We start from the raw sequence: 23711 nt of genomic DNA, 5'->3' as shown, positions 1-23711 counted from the left end.
GGAGAGGGGAGAGGAGAGGAGGAGAGGAGAGAGGGGCGGGAGGAGAGGATAGGAGGGGAGAGGAGAGGAGAGGAGAGGGGGGGGGAGGGGAGAGGAGGGGAGGAGGGGAGAGGAGGGGAGAGGAGAGGAGAGGAGGAGGGGAGGAGGGGAGTTGGATAGGAGAGGAGGGGAGGAGGGGAGAGGAGGGGAGAGGAGGGGAGAGGTGGGGAGAAGAGAGGTGAGGAGAGGAGAGGAGGGGAGGAGGGGAGGAGGAGAGGAGGGGAGAAGAGAGGTGAGGAGGGGAGAGGAGGGGAGGAGGGGAGAGGAGAGGTGAGGAGGGGAGAAGGAGAGGTGAGGAGGGGAGAGGAGGAGAGGAGGGGAGAAGAGAGGTGAGGAGGGGAGGAGGGGAGGAGGAGAGGCGGGGAGAAGAGAGGTGAGGAGGGGAGAGGAGAGGAGGAGAAGAGGGGTGAAGAGGTGAGGAGGGGAGCGGAGAGGAGGAGAGGAGAGGAGAGGAGAGGAGAGGAGGAGGAGAGGAGGGGAGAAGAGAGGTGAGGAGGGGAGAGGAGAGGAGGAGAGGAGGGGAGAAGAGAGGTGAGGAGGGGAGAGGAGAGGAGGAGAGGAGGGGAGAAGAGAGGTGAGGAGAGGAGAGGAGAGGAGAGGAGAGGAGAGGAGAGGAGAGGAGAGGAGAGGAGAGGAGAGGAGAGGAGAGGAGAGGGGAGAGGAGAGGAGAGGAGAGGGGAGGGAGAGGAGGAGAGGAGAGAAGGGGAGGGGAGGAGAGGAGAGGAGGGGAGAGAGGAGAGGAGAGGAGGGGAGGAGGGGAGAGCTGGGGAGGGGAGGAGAGGATAGGAGGGGAGAGGAGAGGAGAGGAGAGGAGAGGGGAGAGGAGGAGAGGAGAGGAGGGGAGGGGAGAGGAGAGGAGAGGAGAGGAGGAGGGGAGGAGGGGAGTTGGATAGGAGAGGAGGGGAGGAGGGGAGAGGAGGGGAGAGGAGAGGTGGGGAGAAGAGAGGTGAGGAGAGGGGAGGAGGGGAGGAGGGGAGGAGGGGAGGAGGAGAGGAGGGGAGAAGAGAAGTGAGGAGGGGAGAGGAGAGGAGGAGGGGAGAAGAGAGGTGAGGAGGGGAGAAGAGAGGTGAGGAGGGGAGAGGAGGAGAGGAGGGGAGAGAGAGGTGAGGAGGGGAGGAGGGGAGGAGGAGAGGAGGGGAGAAGAGAGGTGAGGAGGGGAGAGGAGGGGAGAAGAGAGGTGAGGAGGGGAGAGGAGAGGAGGAGAAGAGGGGAGAAGAGAGGTGAGGAGGGGAGAAGAGAGGTGAGGAGGGGAGAGGAGAGGAGGAGAGGAGAGGAGAGGAGAGGAGAGGAGAGGAGAGGTGAGGAGGGGAGAAGAGAGGTGAGGAGGGGAGAGGAGAGGAGGAGAGGAGGGAGAAGAGAGGTGAGGAGGAGAGGAGAGGGAGAGGAGAGGAGAAGAGAGGTGAGGTGAGGAGAGGAGGGGAGGAGGGGAGAGGAGAGGTGAGGAGGGAGGAGAGGAGAGGAGAGGAGAGGAGAGGAGAGGAGAGGAGAGGGGAGAGGAGAGGAGGAGAGGAGAGAAGGGGAGGAGAGGAGAGGAAGGGAGGGGAGAGGAGAGGGGAGGTGAGGAGGGGAGGAGAGGAGAGGAGAGGAGAGGAGAGGAGAGGAGAGGGGAGAGGAGAGGAGGAGAGGAGAGAAGGGGAGGAGAGGAGAGGAAGGGAGGGGAGAGGAGGAGAGGAGAGGAGGGGAGGAGGGGAGAGGAGGGGAGGAGGGGAGAGGAGGGGAGAGGAGGGGAGAGGAGGGGAGAGGAGAGGAGAGGAGGAGGAGGAGGGGAGGGGAGGAGGGGAGTTGGATAGGAGAGGAGGGGAGGAGGGGAGAGGAGGGGAGGAGGGGAGGGGAGGAGGGGAGAAGAGAGGTGGGGAGAAGAGAGGTGAGGAGAGGAGAGGAGAGGAGAGGAGAGGAGAGGAGAGGAGAGGAGAGGAGAGGAGAGGAGAGGAGAGGAGAGGAGGGGAGAGGAGAGGAGAGGAGAGGAGGGAAGGAGGAGAGGAGGGGAGAGAGGGAGAGGAGAGGAGAGGAGGGGAGGGGCGAGGAGGAGAGGAGAGGGAGGAGGGGGGCGCGGGAGAAGAGAGGGAGAGGGAGAGGGAGAAGAGGTGAAGACGGGATAGGTGACGGATAGGAGAGGAGGGAGAGGAGAGAGAGAGGAGAGAGAGAGAGAGGAGAGGAGAGGAGAGGAGAGGAGAGGAGAGGCGAGGAGAGGAGAGGGAAGGGAGGAGAGGAGAAGTGAGGGAAAGGAGAGGAGAGGAAGGGAGGAGGGGAGGAGGAGAGGAGGGGAGGAGGAGAGGAGAGGAGGGAGGAGGGGAGGAGAGGAGGGGAGAGGGATAGGAGAGGAGAAGAGAGGGATAGGAGAGGAGGGGCAATGAGAGGAGAGAATAGGAGAGGAGAGAAGAGGTGGAGACAGGAGAGGAGGAGAGGAGGAGTGGTGAGGAGAAGAGGGAGAAGAGGAGGGGAGGAGACGGGGAGGAGAGGAGAGAAGGACAGGAGGAGAGGAGAGGAGGGGAGGAGACAGGGGAGGAGAGGAGAAGTGAGGGAAAGGAGAGGAGAGAGGAGAAGAGGGATATGAGATGAGAGAAGAGAAGGAGGAGAGAAGAGAAGAGAAGAGAAGAGAAGAGAAGAGAAGAGAAGAGAAGAGAAGAGAAGAGAAGAGAAGAGAAGAGAAGAGAAGAGAAGAGAAGAGAAGAGAAGAGAAGAGAAGAGAAGAGAAGAGAAGAGAAGAGAAGAGAAGAGAAGAGAAGGAGAAGAGAAGAGAAGAGAAGAGAAGAGAAGGAGAAGAGAAGAGAAGAGAAGAGAAGAGAAGAGAAGAGAAGAGAAGAGAAGAGAAGAGAAGAGGGATATGAGATGAGAGAAGAGAAGGAGAAGAGAAGAGAAGAGAAGAGAAGAGAAGAGAAGAGAAGAGAAGAGAAGAGAAGAGAAGAGAAGAGGGATATGAGATGAGAGAAGAGAAGGAGGGGAGGAGAGGAGAGAGGAGAGAAGAGAGGAGAGAACTCAGTCAGAGGCTCCAAACACACAGATCCACTGTCATGTTAGTGTCAACATGCGCTTCATACCCTGAGAATTTCTCTGGAGATGTACGCGATCCAGTCTTCTTTCAGTGTGTTTCCTTTCGTGTTTTTCACAAGGTCTGTTATTGAGCCAGCTCCACAAAACTCCATCACTAGCTACACAAACAACAGACACAGATTTACTGCACATCCATCATTTACTGATAACATCTCAGCAAACAGCGGCAAATAAAGAAACCTACTTTTAGCTTTTATTTGAACCCCTAGAGTAATAAAGCAGACTGTACATGTACTGGTCTCCAGACTTCTCGAGAACATCGAGGCCTCAGAGTCTGGATCTGGATCTGTGCAGAGTGATTTCTGGGAACTGTCAGGTTCTTCTGTCATCACCAAAGGTAATGGGAATGAAGTCTCTAGGTTTAACTTTATCAAAGATGAATTTGGCATTTAGTGTTAACATGTGAAGCAGCCATCTGCATTTTAAGACTTTATTTATGATGAAAAATATCTTGAAGGAGATTTTAATTATAACTGAACCCATAGGAATCAAGTAAGAATCCACTAAGAATCCATTAAGATCCAACTGGCATTTTACTGGATAAACTAAAATAGATTTCTTTACAATTGATTCCAAAAAAATTACAGATTTAACCCTCTGGTACTGTACGCACATAGGTTAAAAATGACCTAAATGTTTTATTTAAATGAAATGATAATAATATTTTAGTTCGATAATGTTTTTAGAGGCCACACCCTGAAGGTGCTGTAGTCCCCTATTGGAATTGTTACTTTCGTTATTATCGAGTCTATGGCAGCCCTGTGAACGGAACATGAGAAAATTATGAAAATTGGCACACTTGTAGTGATGGTAATGAATAGAATTGTGACCAACTTTGGGGTCCCAAGGACCAACTCTATAACGCCACCACCAGTTCAAAAATTCACATTTGAAACGGTTATAACTTTTGAACAATTTGATCTAGAAAAATTATGCTTAGTACAAAAGTACTAAAAAGTACAAAAGTACAGTATTCAGTTTTCACTACTCACGGCTCAGGTGATCTTTAGACCGAGCCACACAGAAAATACTAAACAGATTTTTTTTTTTATTCATCTCTGCTTAGAAGTTATGATGTCGTGAACTTAACGAGGTCAACCCGAAATTGGTTCAAAGGCTGTATATCTCGGCCCAACTTTGATCAATGAAGTGAAAATTGATAGGCTTTATTGAAACCATGACCTCAGGGTTCATGCCAAATTTAAGAACAGCGCCACCTACAGGTCATGAGATCTGAATCAGTGTCAACTGAGTGGGCAATCTGCTTAGCCACAGGCTCCGAAGCTCTCAGGTCATGTGAGCTTTCAGTCATGTGTTTGTGCGCACTACCAAACGCTTCCACTAGGAGAAATTCGACTACCAATGAACTAATTTTGACTATTTATTTCAGGAACATTTAACATTTTCAAATCGGGGCCAATGAATTATTTTTTTGACTGGAAACATTAGTGTGTATGCAGCATTTCTCTTGAGTATGAGCGTGTGTGTGTGTGTGTGTGTGTGTGTGTGTGTGTGAGAGAGTGTGTATACAGCGTTTCTCTCGAGTATGAGCGAGTATGTGTGTGTGTGTGTGTGTGTGTGTGTGTGTGTGAGAGAGTGTGAGTATACAGCGTTTCTCTTGAGTATGAGCGTGTGTGTGTGTGTGTGTATGTGTGTGAGAGAGTGTGTGTATACAGCGTTTCTCTTGAGTATGAGCGCGTGTGTGTGACAGCGTTTCTCTCGAGTATGAGCGTGTGTGTGTGTGTGTGTGTGTGTGTGTGTGTGTGTGTGTGTGTGTGTGTGTGAATGTGTGTACAGCGTTTCTCACGAGTATGAGCGTGTGTGTGTGTGTGTGTGTGTGTGTGTGTGTGTGTGTGTGTGTGTGAGAGTGTCACTAACCCACAGCTGGTCGTCGTGTCCTGGAGGACTCTTCTTAATGAATGCTCCGTAATACGTGGCAATGTTTCTGTGATGAGAGTATTTCTTCAGCATGTTAATCTCCAGCTTAATCTCCTCTTCTTCATCCTGAACACACACACGGGAAGCTTCATGAATGCAGTTGTGTAGTAATTCTCAATGTCTATATGGATTTTTAAATGACAATTGATAAAACTTGGTTGGTGTGAATCAACGCGACAAGAAATAAACCCCAATCGTCTCACATGCTCCGCTAATATAGAAAGCTATGAAGGGTTTCGTTTTTTTATTTTTAAATAAATTCTTACCTTCTATAATGAAAATAATATAGACAGATTTTCTCTATAATAAATAACCATAACTGAGCAAAAAAAAAAAAAAACACAGATCATGAGACATTTCTCAAACTATATTCTGAAGGCAAGTCATGGCGAGTAAAGGAGGACAGAAAGCTGATGTGTGTGCGTGTGTGTGTGTGTGTGTGTGTGTGTGTGTGTGTGTGTGTGTGTGTGTGATGAACGAGATAACTGAGCCTTACAGACGTCAGTGTACGCCACTGTTATACTGACAAACATCACGAGCACAAATCTCTGCTCTTATGAATTATGAATAATCCTACATGAATAATGAATAATATTAATCATATGTTTGCTAGGAATGGGGTAATTGAAAAATTTGTTTATATAATGATCTAGTCTGTTTTTAACACTGTAGAGATTACAGACCAAATCCCTCTACACTTTTGACAACATTTAATCCAGGAGTAAAAAGTTTTATTTTTGACACTTGGCAAATAACAATAGTATAACTATTATAATAGTATAATAACACTTTATCAATGCAGTGAGTTTTGTGCAGACTCACATTTCTGCTTTTCACAAAATGTATACATCTGGAAAGAAATGAAAAACTAGCAAAAGAACGAAGTATTCACTGCATTGTCATCTTGCAACAAATACAAATATGGTAGGTTGGTTTCTCTTCTCTTCTCACGAACTAGCGATGAAAAAACTGCTTGGCTTCTTAGAAAGCTAAATAATCTGAGCTCGATTAAAGGATCTACCATTCCTCTTTCTATTAGACTGTACAATGAGAAGGCAGGCACTTGGGATGTGTTGTTATTGTACTCCCGAGCATGTTTTGTCTATTTGGATTTGGTATATTATGCTTTTATGGGTAGTTTTACTTTCTGATGTACTTAATGCATTAATTCAATCGTAATATTGCTAAGCAGAAAAGTAAATAAACTTCAACTTTGCACATCAAACCAGGCTGATTCCTTTCTTGTGGTCTAATATATTGTGTTCAAACTGAATAAATCCACACGGAGGCAGAAATGTGTCTTAAATACATGACAAACCTACAGGGGCCCACAGGGTGTCTTGGTATTTTTCACATTATTGTTTTAAATTTTGAACTTGAGCACATTGAAGGGGAGTGATGTCACTGCACTTACTTCAGTCACGTCCATGACTTTGATGGCTGCCAGCTGTCCGGTTTTGACATGTCGACCCTGAAGGGAAACACAGAGGAAATTAGTAAGATGCAGCAACGATTGTCAGAAGAAACACAAAACAATAAGGTGTGTATGTTCATGCACTTCAATAGCGCTGTGAGCAACGAAATTTCAGCCACTTAAAGTAAAAACAGGCTAAAATTGGTGGACAAAAATCTGCACCGGAAGCGTTACTTCACAATCCAAAAACATGAACATTAACATGGATGAAGATAGGGCTGATGTGAAATGATTCTCCACTGAATTCACTGTAAATGGAGGACTAATGACTGTGATGGACTGTGTCCCACTTCCTCCTAAACGAACACTAGCTGTCTTCCCTAAGCACTTCCCCTCGGAGGAAACACCGTTCCACACAGTCAAGTGGACAAGAGAAGTTTAGATGGACAGACCCTCGGCTTCAGGCAACTTCATACCCAGAATGCAACGGGATTGTGATGTCACAGCAGAATGCAGACAAGTCGAAAGTCCAAGAGGAACTGGATGAATAATTGCAAATGCATTATTTTCCTGTTATCACTGTAAAGCTGCTTTGAAACAATCTGTTGTATAAAGCACTATAGAAATAAAGATGATTTGATTATTTAAAGATCACTGTAGTGCAGGACTCTCCAACCCTGATCTAATACCTGAAGCAGCGAATCAAGGTGTTCAGGGTAACTTGAAGATTACAGGCAAGTGTGTTGAAGCCAGTCTTTCTGAAGTCTGAGTCAGGTCTTAAGTCTATTAGAGTCACTAACTCCTCTCTGGTTGGAGCTGAAGTCTATGAAGTCTATTAGAGTCACTAACTCCTCTCTGGTAGGAGCTGAAGTCTATCAGAGTCACTAACTCCTCTCTGGTAGGAGCTGAAGTCTATCAGAGTCACTAACTCCTCTCTGGTTGGAGCTGAAGTCTATCAGGGTCACTAACTCCTCTCTGGTTGGAGCTGAAGTCTATCAGAGTCACTAACTCCTCTCTGGTTGGAGCTGAAGTCTATTAGAGTCACTAACTCCTCTCTGGTTGGAGCTGAAGTCTATTAGAGTCACTAACTCCTCTCTGGTTGGAGCTGAAGTCTATCAGAGTCACTAACTCCTCTCTGGTAGGAGCTGAAGTCTATCAGAGTCACTAACTCCTCTCTGGTTGGAGCTGAAGTCTATCAGAGTCACTAACTCCTCTCTGGTAGGAGCTGAAGTCTATCAGAGTCACTAACTCCTCTCTGGTAGGAGCTGAAGTCTATCAGAGTCACTAACTCCTCTCTGGTTGGAGCTGAAGTCTATTAGAGTCACTAACTCCTCTCTGGTTGGAGCTGAAGTCTATTAGAGTCACTAACTCCTCTCTGGTTGGAGCTGAAGTCTATTAGAGTCACTAACTCCTCTCTGGTTGGAGCTGAAGTCTATGAAGTCTATTAGAGTCACTAACTCATCTCTGGTAGGAGCTGAAGTCTATCAGAGTCACTAACTCCTCTCTGGTAGGAGCTGAAGTCTATCAGAGTCACTAACTCCTCTCTGGTTGGAGCTGAAGTCTATTAGAGTCACTAACTCCTCTCTGGTTGGAGCTGAAGTCTATCAGAGTCACTAACTCCTCTCTGGTAGGAGCTGAAGTCTATCAGAGTCACTAACTCCTCTCTGGTTGGAGCTGAAGTCTATTAGAGTCACTAACTCCTCTCTGGTTGGAGCTGAAGTCTATGAAGTCTATTAGAGTCACTAACTCCTCTCTGGTAGGAGCTGAAGTCTATCAGAGTCACTAACTCCTCTCTGGTTGGAGCTGAAGTCTATTAGAGTCACTAACTCCTCTCTGGTTGGAGCTGAAGTCTATCAGTCACTAACTCCTCTCTGGTTGGAGCTGAAGTCTATTAGAGTCACTAACTCCTCTCTGGTAGGAGCTGAAGTCTATCAGAGTCACTAACTCCTCTCTGGTTGGAGCTGAAGTCTATCAGAGTCACTAACTCCTCTCTGGTTGGAGCTGAAGTCTATCAGTCACTAACTCCTCTCTGGTAGGAGCTGAAGTCTATTAGAGTCACTAACTCCTCTCTGGTAGGAGCTGAAGTCTATCAGAGTCACTAACTCCTCTCTGGTTGGAGCTGAAGTCTATTAGAGTCACTAACTCCTCTCTGGTTGGAGCTGAAGTCTATGAAGTCTATTAGAGTCACTAACTCCTCTCTGGTAGGAGCTGAAGTCTATCAGAGTCACTAACTCCTCTCTGGTAGGAGCTGAAGTCTATCAGAGTCACTAACTCCTCTCTGGTTGGAGCTGAAGTCTATCAGAGTCACTAACTCCTCTCTGGTTGGAGCTGAAGTCTATCAGAGTCACTAACTCCTCTCTGGTAGGAGCTGAAGTCTATCAGAGTCACTAACTCCTCTCTGGTTGGAGCTGAAGTCTATTAGAGTCACTAACTCCTCTCTGGTTGGAGCTGAAGTCTATGAAGTCTAATAGAGTCACTAACTCCTCTCTGGTAGGAGCTGAAGTCTATCAGAGTCACTAACTCCTCTCTGGTTGGAGCTGAAGTCTATTAGAGTCACTAACTCCTCTCTGGTTGGAGCTGAAGTCTATCAGAGTCACTAACTCCTCTCTGGTTGGAGCTGAAGTCTATGAAGTCTATTAGAGTCACTAACTCCTCTCTGGTAGGAGCTGAAGTCTATCAGAGTCACTAACTCCTCTCTGGTTGGAGCTGAAGTCTATTAGAGTCACTAACTCCTCTCTGGTTGGAGCTGAAGTCTATCAGAGTCACTAACTCCTCTCTGGTAGGAGCTGAAGTCTATCAGAGTCAGTAACTCCTCTCTGGTTGGAGCTGAAGTCTATTAGAGTCACTAACTCCTCTCTGGTTGGAGCTGAAGTGTATGAAGTCTATTAGAGTCACTAACTCCTCTCTGGTAGGAGCTGAAGTCTATCAGAGTCACTAACTCCTCTCTGGTAGGAGCTGAAGTCTATCAGAGTCACTAACTCCTCTCTGGTTGGAGCTGAAGTCTATCAGAGTCACTAACTCCTCTCTGGTTGGAGCTGAAGTCTATTAGAGTCACTAACTCCTCTCTGGTTGGAGCTGAAGTCTATGAAGTCTATTAGAGTCACTAACTCCTCTCTGGTAGGAGCTGAAGTCTATCAGAGTCACTAACTCCTCTCTGGTAGGAGCTGAAGTCTATCAGAGTCACTAACTCCTCTCTGGTTGGAGCTGAAGTCTATTAGAGTCACTAACTCCTCTCTGGTTGGAGCTGAAGTCTATCAGAGTCACTAACTCCTCTCTGGTAGGAGCTGAAGTCTATCAGAGTCACTAACTCCTCCCTGGCTGGAGCTGAAGTCTATTAGAGTCACTAACTCCTCTCTGGTTGGAGCTGAAGTCTATGAAGTCTATCAGAGTCACTAACTCCTCTCTGGTAGGAGCTGAAGTCTATCAGAGTCACTAACTCCTCTCTGGTTGGAGCTGAAGTCTATTAGAGTCACTAACTCCTCTCTGGTTGGAGCTGAAGTCTATCAGAGTCACTAACTCCTCTCTGGTTGGAGCTGAAGTCTATGAAGTCTATTAGAGTCACTAACTCCTCTCTGGTAGGAGCTGAAGTCTATCAGAGTCACTAACTCCTCTCTGGTTGTAGCTGAAGTCTATTAGAGTCACTAACTCCTCTCTGGTTGGAGCTGAAGTCTATCAGAGTCACTAACTCCTCTCTGGTAGGAGCTGAAGTCTATCAGAGTCACTAACTCCTCTCTGGTTGGAGCTGAAGTCTATTAGAGTCACTAACTCCTCTCTGGTTGGAGCTGAAGTCTATGAAGTCTATTAGAGTCACTAACTCCTCTCTGGTAGGAGCTGAAGTCTATCAGAGTCACTAACTCCTCTCTGGTTGGATCTAAAGTCTATTAGAGTCACTAAATCCTCTCTGGTAGGAGCTGAAGTCTATCAGAGTCACTAACTCCTCTCTGGTAGGAGCTGAAGTCTATCAGAGTCACTAACTCCTCTCTGGTTGAAGATGAAGTCTATCAGAGTCACTAACTCCTCTCTGGTTGGAGCTGAAGTCTATCAGTGTCACTAACTCCTCTCTGGTAGGAGCTGAAGTCTATCAGAGTCACTAACTCCTCTCTGGTTGAAGATGAAGTCTATCAGAGTCACTAACTCCTCTCTGGTTGGAGCTGAAGTCTATCAGTGTCACTAACTCCTCTCTGGTAGGAGCTGAAGTCTATCAGAGTCACTAACTCCTCTCTGGTAGGAGCTGAAGTCTATCAGAGTCACTAACTCCTCTCTGGTAGGAGCTGAAGTCTATCAGAGTCACTAACTCCTCTCTGGTTGGAGATGAAGTCTATCAGAGTCACTAACTCCTCTCTGGTTGGAGCTGAAGTCTATCAGAGTCACTAACTCCTCTTTGGTTGGAGCTGAAGTCTATTAGAGTCACTAACTCCTCTCTGGTAGGAGCTGAAGTCTATCAGAGTCACTAACTCCTCTCTGGTTGGAGCTGAAGTCTATGAAGTCTATTAGAGTCACTAACTCCTCTCTGGTTGGAGCTGAAGTCTATGAAGTCTATTAGAGTCACTAACTCCTCTCTGGTAGGAGCTGAAGTCTATCAGTGTCACTAACTCCTCTCTGGTTGGAGCTGAAGTCTATCAGAGTCACTAACTCCTCTCTGGTTGGAGCTGAAGTCTATGAAGTCTATTAGAGTCACTAACTCCTCTCTGGTTGGAGCTGAAGTCTATGAAGTCTATTAGAGTCACTAACTCCTCTCTGGTTGGAGCTGAAGTCTATTAGAGTCACTAACTCGTCTCTGGTTGGAGCTAAAGTCTATCAGTGTCACTAACTCCTCTCTGGTAGGAGCTGAAGTCTATCAGAGTCACTAACTCCTCTACCAGAGAGGAGTTAGTGACACTGATAGACTTTAGCTCCAACCAGAGACGAGTTAGTGACTCTAATAGACTTCAGCTCCAACCAGAGAGGAGTTAGTGACTCTAATAGACTTCATAGACTTCAGCTCCAACCAGAGAGGAGTTAGTGACTCTAATAGACTTCATAGACTTCAGCTCCAACCAGAGAGGAGTTAGTGACTCTGATAGACTTCAGCTCCAACCAGAGAGGAGTTAGTGACACTGATAGACTTCAGCTCCTACCAGAGAGGAGTTAGTGACTCTAATAGACTTCATAGACTTCATCAAAGTGAAGCTTTAGGCCTAATCATCATGATTTGTTTACTATTATCGGGAGATATTCATCCCTGTCCCGGTCCACACCACGCCAATGTATTGGATTTTACGTTGGACTCGGGTGTCTCTCAGGTACGCACTCTGGGTCGCGGGACGTTGCTGCCTGGTTATGTACAACAAACTAACCTCCCTTGCTCTGGTTCGCCGGGTTCTGGTGGCGGCGTCTTGCCCGTGTGGAGTGCCATGACGAGCGGGGAGGTGGTGGAGGGCCAGCGGCTGGGCACTACTATCATGGACCGGCGTCACACTGGCCCAGTGGATTCCATGTCGGATCTAGCTATCCTTCAGGTATGCACTTTTGGTTGCAGTGTGTCGCCGTCTGGATATGCTCAACACACTAACCTCCCTCGCTCTATCTTGCTGGATACTGGCGGCGGTGTTGGTGCGGGGAGTTTCGCGGCAGAGGAGGCCGAGTTGCCGGGTGTTACCACGGCCGCAGTTGGCGTTCCGCGGCACGTCCATGTGGGAATGCTGGCGTCTGAGGTAGGACTGGGTTCTCGAGCGGCGAGCGGGAGTGACACGAACTTTCAGACGAGATCGTGTATTTTAAGACCTTTGGGGAATGAAGGGAATTCTGCTCCGTTGGAGTCACCTTCCATTTCTGCTAACTCCGGTTTAGGTACTTTACAAGTGTCTGCAAAGTCTATGCAAAATGTCAAAAGTAAAGTTGTAAATCAAGGTATTTTAAAAAATAAGAAATGGGGATTCTTTCAGACAGTAAATCAATCAAGAACCATTTGGGATCCTAAAGTCAAGCCAAAAGGTCTCTTAGGTGGGCACTTTAACATCCGAAGTATAATATCAAAAAGTGATCAAATTCATCATCTATTACTAGACTCTAACCTAGATTTTCTTTGTTTATCTGAGACATGGCTTCATGAAAATTCTCCGTCTGCAGCTTTAGAAGTACCTGGTTTTACATTGTACAGGAAAGATAGACTTGGTTCTAAGGGAGGTGGTGTTATGATTTATGTGAAAACTACCATCCAGTGTAATGAAATTGACTGGGCAAATTGTATGGGCTTGGAATGTATTGGTCTGAACCTCATATTATCACCACAAATGTCTTTTGTATTAATTGTAATTTATCGTCCACCATCTTCTAATATTAGTTTTTATGAAAATTTGAAACAATTACTAAAGCAGTGTGATTTCAACAAAGAAGTTATTATAATGGGAGACTTTAATATTAATTGGGAAGATAAAACCGTCAGAAAGAATCTCAAACAGATAACTGATCATTTTGATCTGAAGCAAATGATTAATGGGCCCACAAGAATAACTAATTCAACAAGTTCTCAAATTGATTTAATTTTTAGTAACCGAGCAGAGAGAATTTTAAAAACTTTTAATATGTTAACAGGCCTTTCAGATCACAATTTGATTTTAGTGGCCAGAAAATTATCCAACAAGAGATTCAATTCATTCAGAAGGAAATATGACTCTTATGGCATTCCAAAACGTAAATTAGATGATTTTAGAAAGGCAGTTCACCAGATTGAATGGGAGGATTTATTAATCGGAAAAGATCAGGACGAAGACAGTCAAATATTTTCCAAAAAATTAGAGAGCACTATTAATGATTTCAGTTGTAAACTTAATCCTAAAAGTAAAAAAAATACTGTCCCTTGGATCAATCCAGATATCTTAAAATTAATGAAAAATCGAGATCTTGCTTTAAAAACAGCAAACAGATCAAAGCTTATTCATGATAGACAACATTTCGCTATGTTACGGAACAAGGTGGTAAAGTCGATGAGAAAAGCAAAGGCTGATTTTTTTCTGAGGATAATTAATGAGGCTAGAGGTAATTCAAAAATAATCTGGAATAGGTTGAGCTACTTAAAAGGTGACAAAAGAAAAGATAGGTCATCACTTGAATTGATGGTAAACGGGAAGCTGACTAACAATCCAGCTGATGTAGCCGAAGCACTAAATCATTATTTTGTTGACTCAGTAGTCACAATTACGAAATGTTTTTCCCCTGAGTATACAGAAACTTGTATAGTTAATGCAGGTGAACAAGCCTTTACTCTAAGGGCAGTCTCTGAATTAGACGTCATAAGAACAATTACATCTCTTAAACCATCCAGAGCAAAGGATATATTTGGTATGGATGTGGTAATGCTTAAAGAGCTTAGTGAGTCGTTAGTTAATCCTATCACTAAAATTATCAACCTTTCTATTTCTCAGGGGATGTTCCCATGTGCTTGGAAGTCGTCTGTTATTGTGCCTATATTCAAAAGTGGTGTTCCTCACTCTGCTAGTAACTACAGACCTATTAGTATTTTACCTATAGTCTCAAAGGTTGCAGAGAAATTGATGGCTGCACAAATCACTAATTATTTGAATAATAGTTCTTTTGTTTTACATCCAATGCAATTTGGCTTTAGAGCAAACTATTCAACCGAGATGGCAAATTGCTATTTCACTGAAAAAGTTAAGTCTCTATTAGATAAAGGAGGGGTTGTCGGGGCTGTGTTTCTTGACTTCAGGAAGGCCTTTGACACCGTAAACCACAGAATTTTGTTGTCTAAATTATTAAGTTTTAATTTTTCTCCACATACGTTAAGATGGATCGAATCATACTTGTTAGGTCGCACACAGTATGTTAGTATACAGAATTATAAGTCAGCTCCTCTAAGTATATCCACTGGTGTTCCACAAGGATCTATTCTGGGTCCTTTGCTTTTCTCGTTGTACATCAATGATCTTCCTACTGTCTGTCCTAACACTAACATTCAAATGTATGCAGATGACACTGTTATTTATGTACACGGAAGTAGTGTGTCACAAGTTGCAAATGAACTTACAGAATCCCTGGCTCATGTTGCGGCTTGGTTAGAACAATGCTGCTTACAGTTAAACATTTCTAAAACAGTGTGTATGTTTATCAACAAAACTAAGAAATTAAGTATAGTGCCAGATGTATTTGTATCAGGGGAAAGATTACAAGTTGTATCTGAATATAAGTACCTTGGCATTCTGATTGATTCCAAACTTTCATTTAAAGCACAGGTTAAAAAGGTCTGTAACCGGGTCAGATTTAATTGATCAAATTTTAGATTTATTCGTGATTATATGTCGTCTGACGCCGCCTTGATGTATATGCATTCCATGATTATTTCGCATATTACCTACTGTTTAACTACTTGGTCGCAAGCTAGTATTACTACTCTGAAACCGCTAGAGTCTTTGTATAAACAATCACTAAAAACTCTTGATAAGAAATCAGTTCGGTTTCATCACTGCTCAATATTAAAAAAACACAACTTGCTAAGCTGGGATAACTTGATCAAATATGTACATATTTGTCTGCTGTTTAAAACTATACATAGCCTGTCTTCACCACTAAAAGAGTTTGTGAATATTAGAACACCTGCTTACCGATCTACTAGGGGTGGGGAAAGAGGGGACTGTATTATCCCTCTCAGAAGAAGTAACTTTAGCCAGTCTGTATTTTCGGTCAGAGCTGCAAGAGAATGGAACTCCGTTCCATCAACAATTAGACGATTACATGCTTTTGGCTCTTTTCAGTCTCATCTTAAAAAATGGTTACTAACAACTCAGCACTGTCAACATTAGTATTGTATTCTTGACAATAGACTTTGTACTAATTGTTCTACGCTATGTTGCTCTCTTCTGTTTCCATCCTTCTCTCTTTCCTTTCTCTCATGTTAATTTTTTTTAATTATTATCATTATTATTATTAATTATTATTATTATTATTTTTTATTTTTTTTCATATAATGTGTACTGTATATGTGTGATGCTCTGTCTCTGTTTTTAGGGTGACTTTTTAACATTCTGTCAAGGGTCTACAGATGAAAAATAGCCTTTTGGGCTAATTCTGGCACGTTTACATTTATGTTTATTAATGTGCATTGCCCCTGTAAACAAATAAACTAAACTAAACTCTCTGGTTGGAGCTGAAGTCTATCAGAGTCACTAACTCCTCTCTGGTTGGAGCTGAAGTCTATCAGAGTCACTAACTCCTCTCTGGTTGGAGCTGAAGTCTATCAGAGTCACTAACTCCTCTCTGGTTGGAGCTGAAGTCTATTAGAGTCACTAACTCCTCTCTGGTAGGAGCTGAAGTCTATTAGAGTCACTAACTCCTCTCTGGTAGGAGCTGAAGTCTATCAGAGTCACTAACTCCTCTCTAGTAGGAACTGAAGTCTATCAGAGTCACTAACTCCTCTCCGGTTGGAGCTGAAGTCTATCAGAGTCACTAACTCCTCTCTGATTGGAGCTGAAGTCTATCAGAGTCACTAACTCCTCTCTGGTAGGAGCTGAAGTCTATTAGAGTCACTAACTCCTCTCTGGTAGGAGCTGAAGTCTATCAGAGTCACTAACTCCTCTCTAGTAGGAACTGAAGTCTATCAGAGTCACTAACTCCTCTCTGGTTGGAGCTGAAGTCTATCAGAGTCACTAACTCCTCTCTGGTTGGAGCTGAAGTCTATCAGAGTCACTAACTCCTCTCTGGTAGGAGCTGAAGTCTATTAGAGTCACTAACTCCTCTCTGGTTGGATCTAAAGTCTATTAGAGTCACTAACTCCTCTCTGTTAGTGAAGTCTATTAGAGTCACTAACTCCTCTCTGGTTGGAGCTGAAGTCTATTAGAGTCACTAACTCCTCTCTGGTTGGAGCTGAAGTCTATGAAGTCTATTAGAGTCACTAACTCCTCTCTGGTAGGAGCTGAAGTCTATCAGAGTCACTAACTCCTCTCTGGTAGGAGCTGAAGTCTATCAGAGTCACTAACTCCTCTCTGGTTGGAGCTGAAGTCTATCAGTCACTAACTCCTCTCTGGTTGTAGCTGAAGTCTATCAGAGTCACTAACTCCTCTCTGGTTGGAGCTGAAGTCTATCAGAGTCACTAACTCCTCTCTGGTTGGATCTAAAGTCTATTAGAGTCACTAAATCCTCTCTGTTAGTGAAGTCTATTAGAGTCACTAACTCCTCTCTGGTTGGAGCTGAAGTCTATTAGAGTCACTAACTCCTCTCTGGTTGGAGCTGAAGTCTATGAAGTCTATTAGAGTCACTAACTCTTCTCTGGTAGGAGCCGAAGTCTGTCAGAGTCACTAACTCCTCTCTGGTTGGAGATGAAGTCTATCAGAGTCACTAACTCCTCTCTGGTTGGAGATGAAGTCTATCAGAGCCACTAACTCCTCTCTGGTAGGAGCTGAAGTCTATCAGAGTCACTAACTCCTCTCTGGTAGGAGCTGAAGTCTATCAGAGTCACTAACTCCTCTCTGGTAGGAGCTGAAGTCTATCAGAGTCACTAAATCCTCTCTGGTAGGAGCTGAAGTCTATTAGAGTCACTAACTCCTCTCTGGTTGGAGATGAAGTCTATCAGAGTCACTAACTCCTCTCTGGTTGGAGATGAAGTCTATCAGAGTCACTAACTCCTCTCTGGTTGGAGATGAAGTCTATCAGAGCCACTAACTCCTCTCTGGAAAGAGCTGAAGTCTATTAGAGTCACTAACTCCTCTCTGGTAGGAGCTGAAGTCTATCAGTGTCACTAACTCCTCTCTGGTTGGAGCTGAAGTCTATCAGAGTCACTAACTCCTCTCTGGTTGGAGCTGAAGTCTATGAAGTCTATTAGAGTCACTAACTCCTCTCTGGTTGGAGCTGAAGTCTATGAAGTCTATTAGAGTCACTAACTCCTCTCTGGTAGGAGCTGAAGTCTATTAGAGTCACTAACTCCTCTCTGGTAGGAGCTGAAGTCTATCAGAGTCACTAACTCCTCTCTGGTTGGAGCTGAAGTCTATCAGAGTCACTAACTCCTCTCTGGTAGGAGCTGAAGTCTATTAGAGTCACTAACTCCTCTCTGGTAGGAGCTGAAGTCTATAATACCTAAAATAATGGCACCCCCCATTGTCCAAAGAATGTATGAAACAATATGGATTATTAAACAACGTAAATCTTTAATGGGTTTACTACTACATATTTCAGTAAGAGACATCATTTACACTATAGTCTTAATACCCGGGCTTTCTTTTTTAAACCCAGAGCGGCCCGGTACCAGCCGACGGGGCACCAGAGTCAGAGTCCTGTAACTTCCCCACCACTTGCTTGATCAATGACAAATAGTGTCATTTTAAAGCTTAGAAACTTGGCTTTACAGTGAATACAGAAAATAACTAATTCTTAACAAGTGCTTTTAAATTTGCTGAAATATTGCATGTGTGCCATTTTCATAGTGGAAAAAAATACAGCTTTACTTGAAAATGTGATCTTTAAAAGCATCATTCATAACAGATCATCTTGTGTCATACATCGTTGAAATGGTCTCAACTAGCAGAATACAAAAAGCATATTTGTTTCAGTTTGTGACCCAACTAGACCAAGTATTTGTATGACAGATCGCTGCCGATGCACATGACAACAGTACACAGATGAGGCTTTTGCGTTACATTTTTCTATTTAACTTTGCTAAACATTAGTAAACCAAAACAAATCACACGTCTTTATTTAGAGCAGGTTGTCTTGATTCCAACGAGCCTAAACACAACATGAAACGTAGATCCTGAGAAAATCCTCATGGAGTGACAAGACATGCTTTTTTGGCTATAGGACTTCAGCAATCGACGCGTGGCAATCATGACACAGCGTCATCTGAAGTTCAACCAATGGAAACTGGATCTCAGGTGATGTGGGCACAGTGGGCAGGGACAATGTGTAGAGATTATCATCATTGCTGATTTGAATAACTTATTTGAGACCAGTTATTCTCATCTAATTCAAACAATTTTGATTTGAAAAAGTGGAACGGTTTGCTGACTTCCCTTCTTGGGAGAGTCAACGTTATAAAAATTAATATTCTCCCTCGATTAAATGATCAGTTTCAGAATCTTCCATGTTATTTGACCCAGGCCTTTTTAAATTATTTAATTCTCACACATCTCATATCTGGAATAAATAAGCAACAGAGATTATGGATTGACCTCGAATCTCTCGTTACCCCAGAAGACGAGAGTCCCTCCCGTTGAGCAACAATATAGACCACATCAATTCCCCCATTGATAATGCAACTATTTATAATACATTTACCGTTTAATATTCCTCAAGTTATGTGTGCTCACTCTCCCCTGGCTTTAAATCCTGATTTTCTGACTCGGATCAGGAGAATCTGTCTGTTGGAGCTCCAAGGGTTTGTCTGATTTCTCAGGCTTCATGATTTCTGAATTCTTAAAGTCATTTGAACAAATTCAGAGTAGAGTTTAACATTTTCCCAATTGATCTATTGAAACACCAAACAGAGTCTCTTTTAACTCTGCTTAAACTTATGATTTCAGCTGAATATCTCAAAGGGATTATTTCAGTTGTGTGTGTTATTGCTGTGTTCTGATTCTCTGATGCCACTGTGGGAACGGGATCTGAAGGAATCATCTGAGATCTCAGACTAAGATTTGTAATGCTATTTTTACAAAGTGTACATACATTTAAAAAAAAAAAATTCACAGGTTTTCCTTTACAACCGTTCACCTCCATTTTAAATAGACTCGAAAAATTTGTTGGCATTAGTGGAATTGCACTAGCATGGTTTAAATCATACTTATCTGACCGTTATCAGTTTGTAGCAGTAAATGAAGAGATGTCTCATCGATCACAAGTTCAGTATGGCGTACCACAAGGCTCAGTACTAGGACTGCTGCTGTTCACTCTGTACATGCTGTAACACTCACACTGTACAATACAGCCGAGTTACAAAATAATTAGGACCGCCTGTTCCCGTTGTCTGTTCAGTATACCAATTACTAATTTGCCATGAAGTGATGACTGTCTTCTGTCCTCCGATCAAGTAATCCTGGCCGCGAGCCAACTAAAATACTCCACGGAGGAACGGCGACCCGGCGCTTCCAGGACAGACCCTCACAGAATAATCCTCATGCACTCCGACAGGTTAGGGGATGAGAAGACGCTTCTCCCGACGACCGGCATACCGGTTCCTTTTATGGCCAAACTCATAGTCATTTCCTGTTTACATGACAGGACCACACGTGACGAAACGTCACGACCAGATCTCGCGTGAACAATATGGAGGTTCCCAATACACGATAGTGAGGCATAAACAGTGTACAGAGGAAAGCATACAAGGTAATACATTAAAATGCCACAGCATACTTAGTTAAATGGCACTACCCTTATTTAACAACTTCCTCTTATGTGGCCATGCTACAATGCTACCATTAAGAGATATCATTAGGAAACATGGAATTAGCTTCCACTGTTATGCTGATGATACTCAGCTGTATATTTCTTCATGCCCAGACGAAACTTACCAATTCACTAAATTAGCAGAATGCATAGCTGATATAAAAATTGGATGACTCGTAATTTCCTACTACTACATTCTGAAAAAACAGAGATTCTAATTATTGGACAAAAAACTTTATCACGTAATAACCTAGAATACGTGTGTGTGTGCTCTTTGATACCAATCTTTCATTTGAAAGTCACGTGTCTAGTATCTGTAAAACCGCATTTTTCCATCTTAAAAATATATCTAAATTGACAAATTGACAAATGCAGAGCAATTAGTTCATGTGTTCATGAGCTCAAGGCTAGATTATTGTAATGCTCTACTGGGTGGTTGCCATGCACGCTTAATAAACAAACTACAGCTGGTCCAAAACGCAGCAGCTCGAGTTCTTACCAGAACCAGGAAGTATGACCATATTAGCCCGGTTCTGTCAACACTGCACTGGCTCCCTATTAAACATCATATACATTTTAAAATATTGCTGATTACTTACAAAGCACTAAATGGTTTAGCTCCGCAGTGCTTGAGCGAGCTCTTAACGCATTATAGTCCGTCTATAGTCACGTCTATTGCGATCTCAAAATTCCGGCCAGTTACTAATACCTAGAATATCAAAATCCACTGCTGGCGGTAGATCCTTTTCCTATTTAGCACCAAAACTCTGGAACAGTCTTCCTACCATTGTCCGGGAAGCAGACACACTCTGTCAGTTCAAAGCTAGACTAAAGACACATCTCTTTGACCTAGCATTCACATAATACATTATAGACTTCTATAATTCAATGTTAGGCTGCATAGATTAGATCTGATGAAGGACCTGTGCCTGGACCCGATGACAGCGCAGTCCTGAAGTGTCACTAGGCTCTCCCCTGTGAAGGCCTCCTTCCCTCCCTTCACCTCTCTACAGATAAAGCGTTGTCGGGATAATTCCGGTTCGCGTGGCTACGTGGAAGCGATACAAATTCTGTATTATTAATTTTAAGGCCAGACAAGTAGTATGTTGAGGGTTGGTTTGTAGGGAAGGACTACACTGTGCACATATATATTCAAACACACATCCCTATAGACTGAATTCGTAATACACATGTGTGCGCCATCAGCGTTTCCACAGGTTTGCGTTTTTGAAGTTTACGCAGAAAGAACTTAAGAGTTTTCTGTTAAAACGGTGTCGTGTTAGCGGCCTCTAAGTTAATAACTAATGATTGTTGCGACAGAAGTGAATCAAACTAACTTAAGCTGGACAATAACTTTATTCTAGAGCTGCTATAAAGCTAAAACACTTTACTTTAATTTCCTATTATCAATGTAAAGCTGCTTTGGACAATCTACATTGTTAAAAGCACTATATAAATGAAGATGACTTGACTTGACTTGACCATTGAATGTTCTCTAGTTGCTCTATTCTCTGTTTAAATGTAAGAGACACAAGGGCATATTCAGCTGTTCTGAAAAATACCTGGTAAACGGTTCATTTCATCCCTTTTTATCTGCTGATCCATATACCTGAACACTTTGACGCAGATACCTCTCTTTATTCATAATTCTTTTAAATCTGGGTAAAAAATGTATTCTACTGAGGTGGTCTGCATGGTTCCCATTTGGATACCTTAGTTATCGGCCTTTCTTCCTTTGGAGAAACTATCTTATGATCTATGATCTCAATCTGTGAGATTAGACTGTGGAAAAAGTGTGTAGACTGTGTTAATTGTTGTTGTTTCAGCGCTTTGGGTTTGTTTGTTTGTTTGTTTGTTTGTTTATGTTATTGTATATGTCTGGATATCTGAAAATCAACACACACACACACACACATTTACATTTACATTTACATTTAGTCATTTAGCAGACGCTTTTATCCAAAGCGACTTACAAAGTAGGACTAGATTAAGCGAGTCATCATGAAGAGGCAAAAACAAAAAGCAGCGCAAGAAGTGCTCCAGATACAAAGTTCACACACACACACACACACACACACACACACACACACACACACACACACACACACACACACACACACACACAAAAAAACACTTTAAAAGAATTTGCAGTTTGACAGGATTGTGCAGACTTGTTAATTAAACAGCCATCGTCAATGTTCTAACTGGTCTTATCTGCACATTATCTGTATCTGTATTATCTTAATGCCTATTTGGCTTTGTAAGTTTTGGCTGTAATTACTTTGTTCCCTTTATTATCTTTAATGAGCAGTATCAGGTTAACCAAAACTTGAACTGAACTGAGTTTAATGACAGCTGCTTTTACGGGCGAAATTGTTTTCATAATAGATCAATTTTTACAACATTAACAGTTATTTTCCAGTTTATTACTATGAAGCTGCTTTAAAACCATCTGTATTGTATAAAGCACTATAGAAATTCATCTTTGAAAACTAATCCTGTTAAACAAAAGTATTGAGTTACCAAAAAAACTGAAGGCAAATTTCATATTTCCTCATAAGACTCATGTTTGCTCTTCTGACCCCGTGTGTGTCGGTTTGTGACGTGTTATTCTGTCATCGGCAATCGGACCAGGAACTCTTCTATGGAGCGAATTATGTGCCATAATTTAACAAACAAATCCAGCATTTTGCAAACAAACTCAATCTACTTCGCAAAGGAAAACTCGACTCGCAAACAAACTCGATCCGCTTTGCAAAGGAAATCTCGCCTCGCAAACAAACAGAAAGCAATGTGCAAGCACAAAGGTCACAAATGCGTCCAGGCAGATTTTCTCACAAATGCGTCCAGGCAGATTTTCTCACAAATGCGCCCAGGCAGATTTTCTCACAAATGCAGTTGAGCAACTTCCTCTTCTAAAACAGTAGATGGCGCTAAACTATAGGCTAATTTAGCGCTAGTCTCCCGGGAGAAGCACTGATTTGAAACTTGCCTTTGCCTACAGCTGAGGAAAATGACCGGTGAACGGGTGTGTTTCTGTCTTATTTGATCTATAATTAACCTTTTTGAGGTTTTCTCTTGCCAAACGTTTATTGCATATCTAGACAGAAATCCACATTAGCACATAGGCTAGTAGCACTTCACTCTCTCTAGGATCGGGGAATCTGTAAGCTGAAAGCTCTGCCATCTTGTTGCTTTTTGTCATTTTTTTCTGCATCGGACTCATGTGAAATTACTAAATTAGTGATTATGTCTACACTGAACAAATCTATTTCTTTCGTTCTCCATAAATGAATGAGAACATTTAATTTAATTGAGAGGCGGGTTTCATTTGTGTATCCAAAATAATAATTTGGGCACTGCATATATAGGCACAGGCAAGATAAGAAACAATTGTATATATATATTTTTTTTTTCATTAATTATTTGATTACATTAACTGTTAAGCTGACTGAATTCCAACTAAATAAAATAAATAAGTGGGAGCCTCCTTTCAATTAAATTAAATGTTCTCATTAATTTATGGAGAACGAAAGAAATAGATTCGTTCAAGTGTAGACATAATCACTAATTTAGTAATTTCTCATGAGTCCGATGCAGAAAAAAAATGACAAAAAGCAACAAGATGGCAGAGCTTTCAGCTTACAGATTCCCCGATCCTAGAGAGTGAAGTGCTACTAAGTGCTAATGTGGATTTCTGTCTAGATATGCAATAAACGTTTGGCAAGAGAAAACCTCAAAAAGGTTAATTATAGATCAGATAAGACAGAAACACACCCGTTCACCGGTCCTTTTCCTCAGCTGTAGGCAAAGGCAAGTTTCAAATCAGTGCTTCTCCCGGGAGACTAGCGCTAAATTAGTCTATAGTTTAGCGCCATCTACTGTTTTAGAAGAGGAAGTTGCT

General features: G+C 43.1%; 1 protein-coding gene across 3 annotated transcripts in view; it reads right to left on the bottom strand.

Moving 5' to 3' along the window:
• Window positions 1-23711, bottom strand: part of LOC308692078 (mitogen-activated protein kinase kinase kinase kinase 4-like) — a 114063-nt gene that overhangs the window by 69786 nt on the left and 20566 nt on the right. For all 3 annotated transcript variants that reach the window (XR_014030297.1, XM_081367785.1, XM_081367786.1), the window contains exons 3-5: window positions 6443-6499; window positions 4969-5094; window positions 3078-3188 (exon numbers count right to left, since the gene is read on the bottom strand). Coding sequence is in view for 2 of the 3 variants with exons in the window: in XM_081367785.1 (XP_081223911.1) it covers window positions 3078-3188; window positions 4969-5094; window positions 6443-6499 (294 nt within the window). In the remaining variant the exon portion in view is untranslated. The remainder of the gene's footprint in view (window positions 1-3077; window positions 3189-4968; window positions 5095-6442; window positions 6500-23711) is intronic.

The sequence above is a fragment of the Scardinius erythrophthalmus genome (assembly GCF_964197995.2).
Source record: "Scardinius erythrophthalmus genome assembly, chromosome: 6".
NCBI lineage: Eukaryota > Metazoa > Chordata > Actinopteri > Cypriniformes > Leuciscidae > Scardinius > Scardinius erythrophthalmus.
Note: the sequence above shows the minus strand (reverse complement) of the source record. Positions and strands in the feature narration are given on the sequence as shown.